Here is a 15,380-nt window from a genome sequence, read left to right on the forward strand (position 1 = left end):
AACTAGAACTTAAAAGCGAATTTGCTGTCCCTCCCTGCACAATGCTTTTGATTAAGTACAAAAACTAGGACTGGACAAATCTTAAAATAGCATAGCATTTTGGTTGGCAGCACCAACAGCAAAATCTTCCGTGGTACAGTTCCAGTTTTTGGCAAGTAACCAGTGTCTCGATTTCCCTATTTCAATTACAGTACCCAAAGCCTAAAACTAGAAACTTATTTAGTACATTAAAAAAATATTTTTAATTGCCATCCTCTCAACAAGTTCATCTTAATTTTATACTTAAGGAACATTGGTTATATTTATTGACAGGAATGCTCAGTTGGTCTTATTTTTCATAGTTTCCAGCTGCAAGCCCTGTGACCTATGTGAACAATCTAGAGCGCTTGTTGAAGGAGAAGAGAGAATCTGAAAGGTTAGTGTTTTTAATGTTTAAAGTTGAATGCACATCAGTAACTGTAGTGCCTTTTATTCTGTTCATACAATGATGAGCAAATGTGTTTATCCCATCCTGATTTTCCTTGTTGCATATGTCACACTGAATGGTTTCTGGTCTTTAAATCAAATGTTATCAAAGATAACCTGAATAAGCACAACAGTTTTTAAATTTTTGCTTATTTAAGTAAATTGTTATGACTGGAGGAATGTGAGCCCTTGTGCCCTGACTGAGCACGGCTAGGATGGAGTGACACTGCACTCGGTCAGGCAGCCAGACAACCCCTATCTTCACCTGGGGAGCGACCGCCGTTCCCTGGGAGTTGAGCCCCCAGGTTCGGGCAGCCACCAGGACTTCTGGAACCGGCTGGGTTGCACGACCACTGACCAGACAGGTAGGCAAACAGACACAGTCCAAAAGCCAGGTAAAATTGTAGGGCAAAGAGTAGTCAAAAACAGTCCAAAGTCAAGGCAGGCAGCAAAACAAGCGAGGTCCAGGAAACAAGCCCGAGGTCTGGAATACTGGAACTGAAGATAAGGAGCACCGGCGTGGACCTCAAACACAATTGAGGCCGAAGCAACGAAGGACTGGAGGCAGGGCTTTAAATAGTGTAGGAATCAGTCTCAAACATGTGCAGCTGATCCAAGATGGCTGCCCCCATCAGCAGAGTAGCACAATGCCCAAATATGGGCTTCCTGTTCTCATATACAAGATGGCTGCCCCCTCCTGAGCTAGCCAAGATGGCTGCAGTCCTTGATCCAACCAAGATGACGGCTGCCGGAAACAGAAACAGACCCATCCTGGAGAAACCACATCCAAAATAGCTATCTCTGCCGGACCGCACCTCGCCGGCGAATCGGCCGCGCAGGCCTGGAAACAGGTGAGGAACGTAACACAAATTTATTCAACAACCATGTCACCCAGTGAAAAAGTAACTGCTCCCTTCCTCTAGCAACTGATTGACCAAATTTATTGGATTAGATTCACCTGTGAACACAGCCAGCCCTGTTGGATCTAAATCTCACAACATAGTGAAAATTACTGTGAGAGAAGTTGACCTACCCCCAGATGAGCTCTGTCTGTGCTGGTATGAAAACAAGTTCATGTAGACTCTGTCTACAACTTGGGGTGAGCTCTGTCCGTGGAGAAAGTCTTGTAAGTGGAAGGCTTTCACTACTCAAGAAAAGTTATTTGCACGCCATCAACTGGTAAGCTACAAACTCGGCTGGCCAAAGGGCTAGGCATCAATGAATATATTCTAAGTTTGTATTTGGTTCGTTCAAACTCAGTCACGGAATCCCTATTTCTGACCCCATCATGAAAGTGCAGGCAGAAAAATTTGACCGACGGCTAATGGCCAAGAGTCAGTGTACAAAGCCAGTAATGGATGGCTTGACAGATCTAAGAAGGGGAGATCTGATCGGTTAACAAGGATACAGCACATTCTTACCCAAGAGAAATTAAAACTGCTGGAAGGAGGGTACAGTGAAAATCAAGTGTTCAATTGTAATGAAACAGGTCTGTGTTTCAAAATGTTACCAGATCATACACTAGCAGCCAGAATGTACACAAATGGGAAGGCTTTAAACAAAGGACAGTGACCATTCTGTTTTGTGTGAATAAATTTGGCAGTTGTAAAGTAAATTAATATACCATTAGGGATATTCAGATATAAACTGGAGTGCAAGTATTGCAAATACCCACACAATACTCCAGAACACCACATATACTCTACAAAATTTTTTATTATATTCATACTCGCACACTCCTACCACAATCACATCATCCAATCATACTGCTAACTCTTGTTAACTGGCTGCGAACAGTTTGCTTCGTTTGCTATTGAAAACCCTATATGTCCAAGAGCAGCAAATACCAAAGCAATTGAAATAAATAGTTCAAAGTCCAGTCTTATGACAGTATCTGAAACTCCTGTTACAGTAGCTGAAACACCTGTTACAATCTTCAGAGGTATAAACACCTCTCTTTAGATGAAATGTTGCTCGCTCAATGTGTCACATAACTAATTGCTATTAACTTTAATCATGTCCATTTTTTTTAAATGTTCTCAATGCACTGCGCCAAGCTGAAAACTTGGTGCACAAACTCTTAGGAAGACACACAAAATGCAGTCTCACATGGAGGAGCTGAGGAGCTGTTAATTCACCTGTCTCCTGTTTTCCAGCTGGAGTTCATGCACCAAGTTTTCAGTTTGGCATGGTGCATTAAGGAGGATTAAACCAATTAATGGACGGCTCCTCCAAGTTTGCTACTCTAGCCTCAAGAGAACAGACTCATTCTCTGACAGGAGTTCTTTGCATCAAGCAAACACACGTAACCTCTTGCCAACTGAGAGATAATTCATGTGACAGTCAGTGCAAAAGACTGGTTAGCACCCCTCTTGCTGCTGGACTGTTGTCTGTATCTTAGTATTATCGTGTTGCTTAAACGTCTTAAGGACTAGAGATATTAGATTAATATAAAGAACCTTAATATTACATGGTATATTGTGTGATTTTATTTAGTGATGCTTCTTAAAAAGTAATTAAATATAATTAAAACTCTAATGAAAACTCCCCTCTTGTTATCCTAATTAGAATAATTGACCATAAGTTAAGACTATGAAGAGATGTGCTAGGAGTGGGTGAGTGGGAATAAAGCCAGAACTAGGCCCTGCTGTGCCTTCTAGAGGTTATCTGTTAATGCTGTTATGTTGTGGTTCAAGTTTGAAAAACTGTGGGGAAAGGGTAGGGAGACTAGTTTGGGGTTTGCAGATAGACAGAATTTAAAATCTTTAAATTGCCAAAGCACAGAGTACAAACATGTTCTCACCCACAGCAATGTCCTCTTCTCTCAGAGCTTCTCAGAAAAAAAGTTTCCTGGGACCGTTCCTCTCTATACAGTTTTGTTCTAAGGGGAATACTTCAAACGGACCCTTGGAAGCTTAGGACTTGGAAAACTTGCAATGTACCAGAAAACCTTTAAGGAAACTGTCCAGTTATCTATCAGTGAACTGAAACTGAAGTGTAATTGGGTTATGCAGCAAGACAAGTATCCAGAACACAAAAGTCTACATTTGAATGGCTGAGGAGAAACAAAATCTAAAGTTTTGGACTGGCCTAGTTAAAGCCCTGACTTGAACACAATACAGATGCCATAGCGGGACCTGAGATGAGCAGTTCATGCATGAGAACCTACGAATTTCTGAATTAAAGTAGTTCTGCAAAGAGTGGGCTAAGATTGCTCAACAGCAATGTGATACCAAATTATATGAAGTTTTTGGTTGCTGTTATTGCTGCGAAAGATGGTGCAACCAATTAAGATTAGGGGGCAGTTACTTTTTCACATGAGCGATATAGGTTTTGGATAGCTTTGTTCCTTAAATGAAGAAATATTTAAAAAGCTGTTTCCATAGTGCTGCTTCACACTATTCCAGAACTTGTGGGGTAGTTGTGCCCATCGACCAGCAGGTGGCAATAGAGAACACAGAATCACGATGTGTCCTATAAGTCCTGTGTAGATCCCGCTTCTCTTCAGTGTTCTTTATCTCCAACAGGTGGGGGGAAAAACAACACTCTCCAGAGAAAGGTGAGAGTTGATTGGGAAGGTTTCAGTAAGGGCTAAGTCATGGAAGGCTCCCTGCAGCTCTGCAGGTTGAGTGGGTTGCACTTGTCTTAATTGGTGGACGAGAGGCTGAGTTGCAGAGGTGAACTGGTCAGTGCAGCTAAGTCTGACCCTGTTGAGTTTCAGCGCTTTCGGCTGCCCTGTACGGGGGAGGTCCGCTTTGCTCCTCTTGGCTCCTTAGTTGGGCCCAGCATTGCAATGACTACACCCATGGAGGCAGTCAAATGGTGCTCCAGTTGTGGAGCGCGGTGCCATTCTTTGGGGCAGTGTGCCATCTGTAAGCTGGGGAAGTCTCAGACTGTGGGCAGCACCCCAGTTGAGGACACTGCACAGGAGACTCTCCCACACCCTGTCCCTTCTGAAAGGTCGGATTTGTCGGACACCCCTACTGTTTCTTCTGTCTGGCAGAGCGTGGGAACTGTGGCCATTTGTGCAGTGGTGGTTCCCATGCTTTCCCCAGGGGAGGATTTGGTTCCTCAGCAGTATACGGTAGTTTGTCTGTCATCAGGGGAGTTGTTCTTGCTCAAATTTGTACTGTTGTGTCTGGTGCTTCACCAGACCTTTCTCCTAAAGCAGGGGCAGTGTTCTCTGGTGCACACAGCTCCTCCTCAGAAACAGGCCTGTTTGGAAGATGGAGTTTCTGCATTATCTGGCGCTGTCAGATGAGGCTTCAGTGGGGTCAGGGACCCCTCCCGATGTGAGCAGTTGGAGGGGAATAATCCCAAGGCTCTGTGTCTTTCATAAAGCTCAGCACCCTCATTTCAGAAGTTCTGAGAGAAGAAGACATTTCTCTGGTAAGAGAACATTATTTTGCTCTGTGCTTTGGGAACTTAGAGTGGGGTTCCCCCCTAGTTATAAAGCTTGAACTTTGTACCACAGTATTAACAGCCTCTAACAGGCACGGCAGGACCTAGTTCAGTCTCCATTTTGCTGGAGAGATCTCACAGGGCTTTGGGCTCCATGCGGCATAACCTCCCCAAGTACATAAGAACATAAGTATTGCCATACTGGGACAGACCGAAGATCCATCAAGCCCAGCATCCTGTTTCCAGCAGTGGCCAATCCAGGTCACAAGTACCTGGCAAGATCCCAGAACAAGTGTAATACATTTTATGCTGCTTATTCTAGAAATAAGCAGTGGATTTTCCCCAAGTCCATTTTAATAATGGTCTATGGACTTTTCCTTTAGAAAGCCATCCAAACCTTTTTTTTTTTTTTTTTTTTAAACCCCACTACATTCTGTGGCAACGAATTCCAGAGTTTAATTACACGTTGAGTGAAGAAATATTTTCTCCGATTCATTTTGGCCAGGATGAACAGACAGATGCAGAAATGTTAAAGGAAATTAGGGGCACAAACAAACTGGGCAACACAATAATAATGGGTGATTTCAATTACCCCGATATTGACTGGGTAAATGTAACATCGGGACACGCTAGGGAGGTAAAATTCTTTCATGAAATCAAGGACAGCTTTATGGAGCAGCTGGTACAGGAGCCAACGAGAGAAGGAAGAATTCTAGACCTAGTCCTTAGTGGAGCGCATGATCTGGTGCGGGAGGTAATATAGTAACATAGTAAATGACGGCAGAAAAAGACCTGCATGGTCCATTCAGTCTGCCCAATAAGGCAAACTCATATGTGCTACTTTTTGTGTATACCCTACTTTGATTTGTACCTGTCCTCTTCAGGGCACAGACCGTATAAGTCTGTCCAGCATTATCCCCGCCTCCCAACTACCAGCCCCGCCTCCCACCACTGGCTCTGGCACAGACCGTATAAGTCTGCCCAGCACTATCCTCCCCTCCTACCACAGGCTGGCTCTGCCACCCAATCTCGGCTAAGCTCCTTAGGATCCATTCCTTCTGAATAGGATTCCTTTATGTTTATCCCACACGTGTTTGAATTCTGTTACCGTTTTCATTTCCACCACCTCCCGCGGGAGGGCATTCCAAGCATCCACTACTCTCTCCGTGAAAAAAATACTTCCTGACATTTTTCTTGAGTCTGCCCCCCTTCAATCTCATTTCATGTCCTCTCGTTCTACTGCCTTCGCACCTCCGGAAAAGGTTCGTTTGTGGATTAATACTTTTCAAATATTTGAACGTCTGATCATATCACCCCTGTTTCTCCTTTCTTCCAGAGTATACATGTTCAGGTCATCAAGTCTCTCCTCATGGTGCTGGGGCCGCTTGATAACAGCGATCATAATATGATCGGATTTGATATTAGCTTTGAAGTAAGTATACATAGGAAATCAAATACGTTAGCGTTTAACTTTAAAAAAGGAGACTATGATAAAATGAGAAGAACGGTGAAAAGAAAACTTAGAGGAGTGACTGCGAGGGTCAAAAATTTACATCAGGCGTGGATGCTATTCAAAAACACCATCCTGGAAGCCCAGGCCAAATATATTTCTCGTATTAAAAAAGGAGGACGGAAGACCAAACAACAGCCGGCATGGTTAAAAAGTGAGGTGAAGGAAGCTATTAGAGCTAAAAGAAAATCCTTCAGAAAATGGAAGAAGGAACCGACTGAAAGTAATAAGAAACGGCATAAGGAATGTCAAGTCAAATGCAAAGCGCTGATAAGGAAGGCTAAGAGGGACTTCGAAAAAAAGATTGCATTGGAGGCAAAAACACATGGTAAAAAATTTTTTTTTAGGTATATTAAAAGCAGGAAGTCGGCAAAAGAATCGGTTGGACCGCTAGATGATCGAGGAGTAAAAGGGGCGATCAGGGAAGACAAAGCCGTAGCGGAGAGATTAAATTAATTCTTTGCTTCGGTCTTCACCGAGGAAGATTTGGAAGTGATACCGGTGCCGGAAATGGTATTCGAAGCTGACGAGTCAGAGAAACTTAATGAATTCTCTGTAAACCTGGAGGATGTAATGGGGCAGTTCTACACACTGAAGAGTAGCAAATCTCCTGGACCGGATGGTATTCATCCCAGAGTACTGATAGAACTGAAAAATGAACTTGCGGAGCTATTAGAAATGTGTAATTTATCCTTAAAATCGAGTGTGGTACCGGAAGACTGGAGGGTGGCCAATGTAACTCTGATTTTTAAAAAATGTTCCAGAGGAGATCCGGGAAATTATAGACCGGTGAGTCTGATGTCGGTGCTGGGCAAAATGGTAGAGACTATTATTAAGAACAAAATTACAGAGCATATTCAAAAGCATGGATTAATGAGACAAAGTCAACTTGGATTTAGTGAAGGGAAATCTTGCCTCAACAATTTACTACATTTCTTTGAAGGGGTGAACAAACACGTGGATAAAGGTGAGCCGGTTGATATTGTGTATCTGGATTTTCAGAAGGCATTTGACAAAGTACCTCATGAAAGACTCCAGAGGAAATTGGAGAGTCATGGGATAGGAGGTAGTGTTCTATTGTGGATTAAAAGATAGAAAACAGAGAGTAGGGTTAAATGGTCAGTAGTCTCAATTGAGAAGGGTAGTTGGGTTCCCCAGGGGTCTGTGCTGGGACTGCAGCTTTTTAACATATTTATAAATGACCTAGAGATGGGAGTAACTAGTGAGGTAATTAAATTTGCTGATGACACAAAGTTATTCAAAGTCGTTAAATCGCAGGAGGATTGTGAAAAATTACAAGCGGACCTTAAGAGACTTGGAGACTGGGCATCTAAATGGCAGATGACGTTTAATGTGAGCAAGTGCAAAGTGATGCATGTGGGAAAGAGGAACCCAAATTATAGCTACGTCATGCAAGGTTCCACGTTAGGAGTCACAGACCAAGAAAGGGATCTAGGTGTCGTCGTTGATGATACATTGAAACTTTCTGCTCAGTGTGCTCTGCGGCTAAGAAAGCAAATAGAATGTTAGGTATTATTAGGAAAGGAATGGAAAACAAAAATGAGGATGTTATAATGCCTTTGTATCGCTCCATGGTGCGACCACACCTCGAATATTGTGTTCAATTCTGGTCGCCGTATCTCAAAGATATAGTGGAATTAGAAAAGGTGCAGAGAAGGGCAACGAAAATGATAAAGGGGATGGGACGACTTCCCTATGAGGAAAGGCTAAAGCGGCTAGGGCTCTTCAGCTTGGAGAAAAGGCGGCTGTGGGGAGATATGATAGAGGTATATAAAATAATGAGTGGAGTGGAACAGGTGGATGTGAAGCGTCTGTTCACGCTTTCCAAAAATACTAGGACTAGGGGGCATGTGATGAAGCTACAATGTAGTAAATTTAAAACGAATCTGAGAAAATATTTCTTCACTCAACGTGTAATTAAACTCTGGAATTCGTTGCCAAAGAATGTGGTAAAGGCGGTTAGCTTAGCAGAGTTTAAAAAAGGTTTGGACAGTTTCCTAAAGGAAAAGTCCATAGACTGTTATTAAATAGACTTGGGGAAAATCCACTATTTCTGAGATAAGCAGTATAAAATGTTTTGTACTTTTTTGGGATCTTGCTGGGTATTTGTGATCTGGATTGGCCACTGTTGGAAACAGGATGCTGGGCTTGATGGACCTTTGGTCTTTCCCAGTATGGCAACGCTTATGTACTTTGTAGCTTCATTGCATGCCCCCTAGTCCTAGTATTTTTGGAAAGAGTAAACAAGCGATTCACGTCTACCCGTTCCACTCCACTCATTATTTTATAGACCTCTATCATATCTCCCCTCGGCCATCTTTTCTCCAAGCTGAAGAGCCCTAGCCTTCTCCATTGAGAATAATGACCATTTAACCCTGTTTTCTATCTTTTAACCAGTTTTTAATCCACTAGGACACTACCTCTTATCCCATGACTTTCCAATTTCCTCTGGAGTCTTTCATGAGGTACTTCGTCAAACGCCTTTGAAAATGCAGATACTTTTATTGCTTGCATACAAGATTTTAAGCTTAAAGAATGGGTCCTCAAAGTAGCGCATCAAGATCACAACTTTCAATGGGACTTGTGCAGTGTGGAGATCTACCAAGATTTGGCTTCAGCCACACTCCGTCAGGCTGATCTGAAACCTGTCACCTTGAGACTTCGCGAGCTGGGCATCCATTATAGATGGAGACACCCCTTTATCCTCGTCTTTTATAAGGCTAGACACATGCACCAGGTCAAATTTTTATCCGAGGCCCATGAGGTTCTTCCAGAGGCACATCTGCCTACTACTGCTACTACTAATCATTTCTATAGCGCTACTAGTTGTACGCAGCTCTGTACACATTATATGCAGGTATTTTCTCTGTCCCTAGAGGGCTCACAATCTTAAGTTTTTGTATCTGGGGCAATGGAGGGTTAAGTGACTTGTGCAAGATCACACGGAGCTGCAGTGAGACTTGAACCCAGGTCACCAGGATCAAAGCCTGCTGCATTATCCATTAGGCTACTCTTCCGCTCAGACTGCCTACAACTTGAAAGTGAAGTGAATCAATTTGAACAAGCTTGGAGGGTCTCAATATCAACCTCACTGGTCAACAGATGACCTTGTTGGGTATCATGATATGTTCGTTATTTGGGGGTTCATATGATAAAGCTATGCTTTCGAACAGGTCCACCAGATATGGAAAAGGGTACCCCAATTATCACAGTTTCCCCAGCAATGATCAGAAGCTTGTGGGTACATCTTAAGCAACCAATCAGAAGTGTAATACCAACAGTAGAAAACTTTATAACCATTTTCAACTATTGCTAGCTATGGTCACTTTCAAAAGGTATTTAAAGCCCCTTTCGCAACATTCCATATTGGCTTGCATCTTTTTGACATTTTTTAACCACGTCTGATCTTGAATGTGAAGATTTATGATAGTTGTGTCTGGCTTGAGGAATTGGTTTGCCTTTTTTTTAAGCCTTCAGGGAGTCTTTTTGTTGAAGTACTTGTTCAGCTTTAACTCCCGAATATTTTGCACCCTGGGAGACATCCAGGCAGAGTGGGAACCATCTTGTGCATGATGGTCTAAACCTATGCAGCAGACATATTTGTCATGCATGTCCATGGCATACATTTTCCTGTCACACAACAGGCACCACTTGAAACTCGGCTTTATTTCCAGCATCATAAAAACTAAACTGGCAAAGCTGACCTGCGTTAAAATTGATGAACATGAAAACAAAATGTTAAAAAAAAAAAAAAAAAGTGAAAGATTGTGATTGACAGACATTAAAGGGGACCCAACTGCACTCCTTCATGGTAAGGCTTCCAGGTAACGATCACTTAAGTAACACAGGATTTCCATGATGAAAAATCTTGTCAGTGGGGGTGGAGGGCATTGAGACCCTATTTTGTTCTCAATTTTAGGCTAAACGATGTTCTTTATTCCTTCACTAATACTGAAATTGTTTGTAGTCTTAATGTGTTGTGGCTTTTTTTTTTTTGATAGGTTAGATGAACTTGAAAAAGAGCTGCAGGAGGGCATTGAACAGAGAACAATGGTGTTGTCTCCTGCTGGTGAAGAAGAGAATGCAGATGAAGGTAGCATCCTTTCAGAAGAATGCAGGTAATGTGCTATTTGTAAAAAAAATGTAGTTTTTCTTCTTTTTGGACAGCATTTCACGTGGACTGGGAATTGAAATCAGCCTGAGTAAATCTTCTCAGTATTGAGATTCACAAATTGGATCCTAAAAGGATATATGTTGAGTAGAAAATTTATATAGAGAATTAATTGTTGCTATTTCAGAGCAGTGGAGCAGAGTCAAAAGTGCTATACAATGTGAATTGGAGCAGCAGTGTTAAAGTGCTTCTGTGACTGCTTTGCTGTCCCTAACTGTAGAAGAGGAAGGATATCAAGATATAGGACTTTGTGGGCCAGGTAGATGGTTGATAAGTAAAGTTTATTATAAGCCATCCATGCCAGACCAATGCAGAGAAAAACAGCTCATAGCTGACTTTACTCCCCTTATAGGGTGCTGATGCTGCCTATTGCTGCTTAGTATTTCTTTGTATCTAGCAGAGGATGCAGACATGTAGCCTGCTGCAGTAACTACGAGTTGGCTGCTCCCAGGACGGCTATAGGCCCGTGTTCCTGGTGGACAATAAGCCAAGTCTGGGAGATGCTGCCGGCCAGAGTTCTCTCGTTCCAGAGTTTCCCTTCAATTGAAATACGTGTCTCCTGTACGTTACTGCCACAAGGATATTTAAATGTATCTCTTATATTCCTCCTCTTCTGCTTTTTCTTCCAGATTATACATATTGAAGTCTATATGTCCCCTTCCACTGATCAGTTGTGTAACCACACTCTGGACTGATTCCATCTTGTTTGTCTGTTTGAAGGTGTGGACTTCAGAAATGCACACAGTAATCTGGTGTGGGATAAGCAGGCACCAGGTGGGCTGATGCAATCTGTGGAGGTTTATCACCCAGCTAAAAGTGAAACTGTAGAAGTTCCTTAGATTGAGCTGTGGCCCATGCAGTATGCATGAAGTAAGACCTGGTCAGTTCTCTTGTACTGATGGGATCAACAACCATTTTCTTGCTACCTTGCACCAAAAATGCATATGTAAAGCATGCTAGGCCCTTTAATTCCCTCTTTCCCTCTGTTAGAAAAATGGGAAGCTCATGAAGGCCATAAGTCTGAGTTCATGTCAGCAGGTGATACCACATGCATATCAGAACTCCTCTCTTCCCCATTTTGTCTAAGCTAGGGGAGCAGTGGTGGGAACAGCTTGCCGAACTGGCTCTCTGCAGCTCTACACAAGTGAAGCTTGCCAGAGTACCGTTAAGGTGTAATGAACATTTCTGCAGCCTTGAGAATAATTTTTAAAAAATTCCTTGGTGTCCTGCTTTAGTAGTAGCTTCAAGTTCTGCTTTGAGTCTTTCCTATCTCTGATCTCTTTCTTTCCATGGAAGGAATGACAGGTTGACTTGGCAATGTTTGGGATGCTAGAGCATTCTGCTGATTGGGGCTAGAGCATTCTGCTGATTGGGGCAAGAGAAAAAGAGCCCAGCTGGCAGAGGGAGATTGCCCCTAATGCCTCAGTGGGGAGGTTGATTGGGGGGGAAGAGAAGCTGGTGACTCTGACTTCCTAAGGTCAATCTCTGGCTAGTTCCTTAGATGGGCCATGAGAGGCAGTAATGTGTAGGGAATGCCAATATTCCAGTGTGGTCATAGCACTGCCCCCCCTCCCCCCTCCAAGCAGTTCTTGATAACACCTCAGACTGTGACACCTGATTCCAGCCTTAAATTCGTTAAAGTCAAGTGTTTTCTTCCTGTTGAATAGAAGGACAAGGTGGGTCACCTGTGGTGGTGGTAGTGGTTGTGGGGTTGTCCTTATGTAAAATGACAATTAGAAGGAAGCACAACATTCAGGGGCCTCCATGGTAGAAAGATTTGAGTCTGCTTAAACATTCTTTTCTCTATACTCTTTCATTCAGGCAGTTATATGCAGTGGCTCCATGACATGGAGCCCTCCTGTTTTGGGTCCAGCATCCCCTGGATGGGGCCATAGTGACCTTCTTGAAGGTAAAAGTATGCAGAGGAGAGAGGACTTCAATATCCTATGTGGGACGTAATAGCTCCTGGGTGGGTTAGTGATCTTGTTCAGTAGACGTAAGTGATGCTAGGAGCTCCTTTGGTTGGATTCTCCATATTGCTTGGTCAGAGTTCGCTCAAGACAAGACGGTCAGTGCTTCTCGGGAACTTCCACACAGAGTGGCAAATACAGCAATTTTGGAATGGTCTGTGCAATTTCATCCTCTTTTGATAAAGTCCTGGAGCTTCAGGGACCAAAATTCAGAGGCTGGCTAGAAGTATTAATGGGAAGTCCTTCCTCACCTTAGGTCCCTCTCAACAAATTTTGTCATTATTTCTCCAAATTTAGAGGCCATGAACAATACTATTTAGGCAGCTCCTTTTCTTCCTCAGGAAAGGTAGTCCTGTAAAGAAGGTTTACCTGTTGTGGACTCTTAAATAAGATGCTGTGCTCCTTCACAGGAACACTTGATGTTTTCTCGCTGATAAGGATAAGACAAAATTGCTTAACAAATATTTCTGTTCTAAGTATAATTCCCCTGTTGCCACTTTGGTACTTCCTCCTATCACTAACATATTTAAAAAAAAAAATAAAAAAATCTTGCTCCCTCAGCCATTTTATTATATGGGCTATTATTTATTCCATTTGCATCTTTCCTGATCACTTTACCAGCTTTTCTTTAATGCTTGGAAAAAGGCAGTCCAGGTGGTGGTAGGCAAGACAACGTTATTTGCTGATAGGAACAAAGCAGAGGGAAATTAGTAACCTTAGGTACCTTGGTAAATGTGCCAGATTTGGTCCGAGATTGAGTTGCCCTGCAGGACTTGACAGCAACATATATGACTGAAACCATTATTGGTCAGGGGCATTTTCTGAACCAGCCTGAAGTGTAAGGACTGGAATATAGTAACATGGTAACATAGTACATAATGGCAGATAAAGACCTGTACTGTCTATCCAGTCTACCCAACAAGGTAAACATAGCATAAGGTATGATGGAAGAAGTGACTGTGGCCCTACTAGGATTCAAGTGGGGTACTTATGTAAGTGGACCTCATAATAGTTTGGCAAAACCATAAGGAAACTGTTCAGCCAAAGGGAGAGAGTCGGGAGCCAGGGGGGCTAGATATCCTGGTTGAACCAGGACTGACATCAGTTTCCTGCGCATGTTCTTGCTGGGAGTCTGATATGACCTAATCTGTTTCTGAAGGGGCCAATCAGGATGGTACTTCATATCTTTTCCCCCAGTCAGGCGACTCCTTCCTGGAAGATTGTTTCCATCTCTCTTTGTCCAGTGCTCTTCCTCTTCTGAGGCTGGTGTTTTGGTCTGGTAGAATTAGGCTTTCTTCCGCTAGTAAAAGTGTTGATTGTCTCTTGATGTGCACTAATAAGGCACAGTGATTTTTTTTTTTTTTTAGTTTTTTTTTTAAATACACATTTCGGGAGGTGATCATATCGGACTACAGCAACAAGAGTTGGCAAGTCCCAAAGGGCCAGCTAGTCCACTCAGAGCGCAGAAGTCCTTGTAGGCAGAGTTACTCTGTATTCAGATTGTGCCTTTGCCTCATTGCATCCTTTAAGTGCCTCAGCATGAACATGGAAGTTTGACACTCTAGGTATAGGAGTTCTGAGAGCTCTCATGGCTTCCTCCCATAGATAAGGGAAAATTTAGACTTAACTATTACTTTCTTTTCCTTGAGTCCTGCTAGACCAGTCAAGAACCCATTCTTGGAAACCATGGCAGCCAAGAGTTTTTCGTCTGAAGAATTAATGTGTTGTAAAACAGTTAATATGTTGTAGCCTCCTCTAAAAGTGGTACATAAGTAATGCCACACTGGGAAAAGACCAAGGGTCCATTGAGCCCAGCATCCTGTCCACGACAGCGGCCAATCCAGGCCAAGGGCACCTGGCAAGCTTCCCAAACGTGCAAACATTCTATACATGTTATTCCTGGAATTGTGGATTTTTCCCATTTAGTAGTGGTTTATGGACTTGTCCTTTAGGAAACCGTCTAACCCCTTTTTAAACTCTGCTAAGCTAATCGTCTTCACGTTCTCCGGCAACGAATTCCAGAGTTTAATTACGCGTTGGGTGAAGAAAAACTTTCTCTGATTTGTTTTAAATTTACTACACTGTAGTTTCATCGCATGCCCCCTAGTCCTAGTATTTTTGGAAAGCATGAACAGACGCTTCACATTCACCTGTTCCACTCCACTCATTATTTTATATACCTCTATCATGTCTCCCCTCAGCCGTCTGTTCTCCAAGCTGAAAAGCCCTAGCCTCCTTAGTCTTTCTTCATAGGGAAGTCATCCCATCCCCGCTATCATTTTAGTCGCCCTTCGCTGCACCTTTTCCAATTCTACCATATCTTTCTTGAGATGCAGCGACCAGAATTGGACACAATACTCAAGGTGCGGTCGCACCATGGAGCGATACAACGGCATTATAACATCCTTGCACCTGTTTTCCATACCTTTCCTAATAATACCCAACATTCTATTCGCTTTCCTAGCCACAGCAGCACACTGAGCAGAAGGTTTCCGTATATTATCGACGACGACACCCAGATCCCTTTCTTGGTCTGTAACTCCTAATGTGGAACCTTGCATGACGTAGCTATAATTCAGGTTCTTTTTTCCCACATGCATCACCTTGCACTTGCTCACATTAAACGTCATCTGCCATTTAGCCGCCCAGTCTCCCAGTCTCGTAAGGTCCTTCTGTAATTTTTCACAATCCTGTCACGAGTTAACGACTTTGAATAACTTTGTGTCATCAGCAAATTTAATTACCTCGCTAGTTACTCCCATCTCTAAATCATTTATAAATATATTAAAAAGCAGCGGTCTTAGCACAGACCCCTGAGGAACCCCACTAACTACCATCCTCC

General features: G+C 42.9%; 1 protein-coding gene across 1 annotated transcript in view; it reads left to right on the forward strand.

Moving 5' to 3' along the window:
- The window catches only part of LOC115471059 (SMC5-SMC6 complex localization factor protein 2-like), a gene marked incomplete at its 3' end in the record, with an annotated part of 157,601 nt that overhangs the window by 69,620 nt on the left and 72,601 nt on the right, over positions 1-15,380 (forward strand). The window contains exons 7-8 of the mRNA XM_030204728.1: positions 342-415; positions 10,399-10,515. Coding sequence (XP_030060588.1) covers positions 342-415; positions 10,399-10,515 — 191 coding nt within the window. The remainder of the gene's footprint in view (positions 1-341; positions 416-10,398; positions 10,516-15,380) is intronic.

The sequence above is a fragment of the Microcaecilia unicolor genome, chromosome 5, assembly GCF_901765095.1.
Source record: "Microcaecilia unicolor chromosome 5, aMicUni1.1, whole genome shotgun sequence".
Taxonomy (NCBI): domain Eukaryota; kingdom Metazoa; phylum Chordata; class Amphibia; order Gymnophiona; family Siphonopidae; genus Microcaecilia; species Microcaecilia unicolor.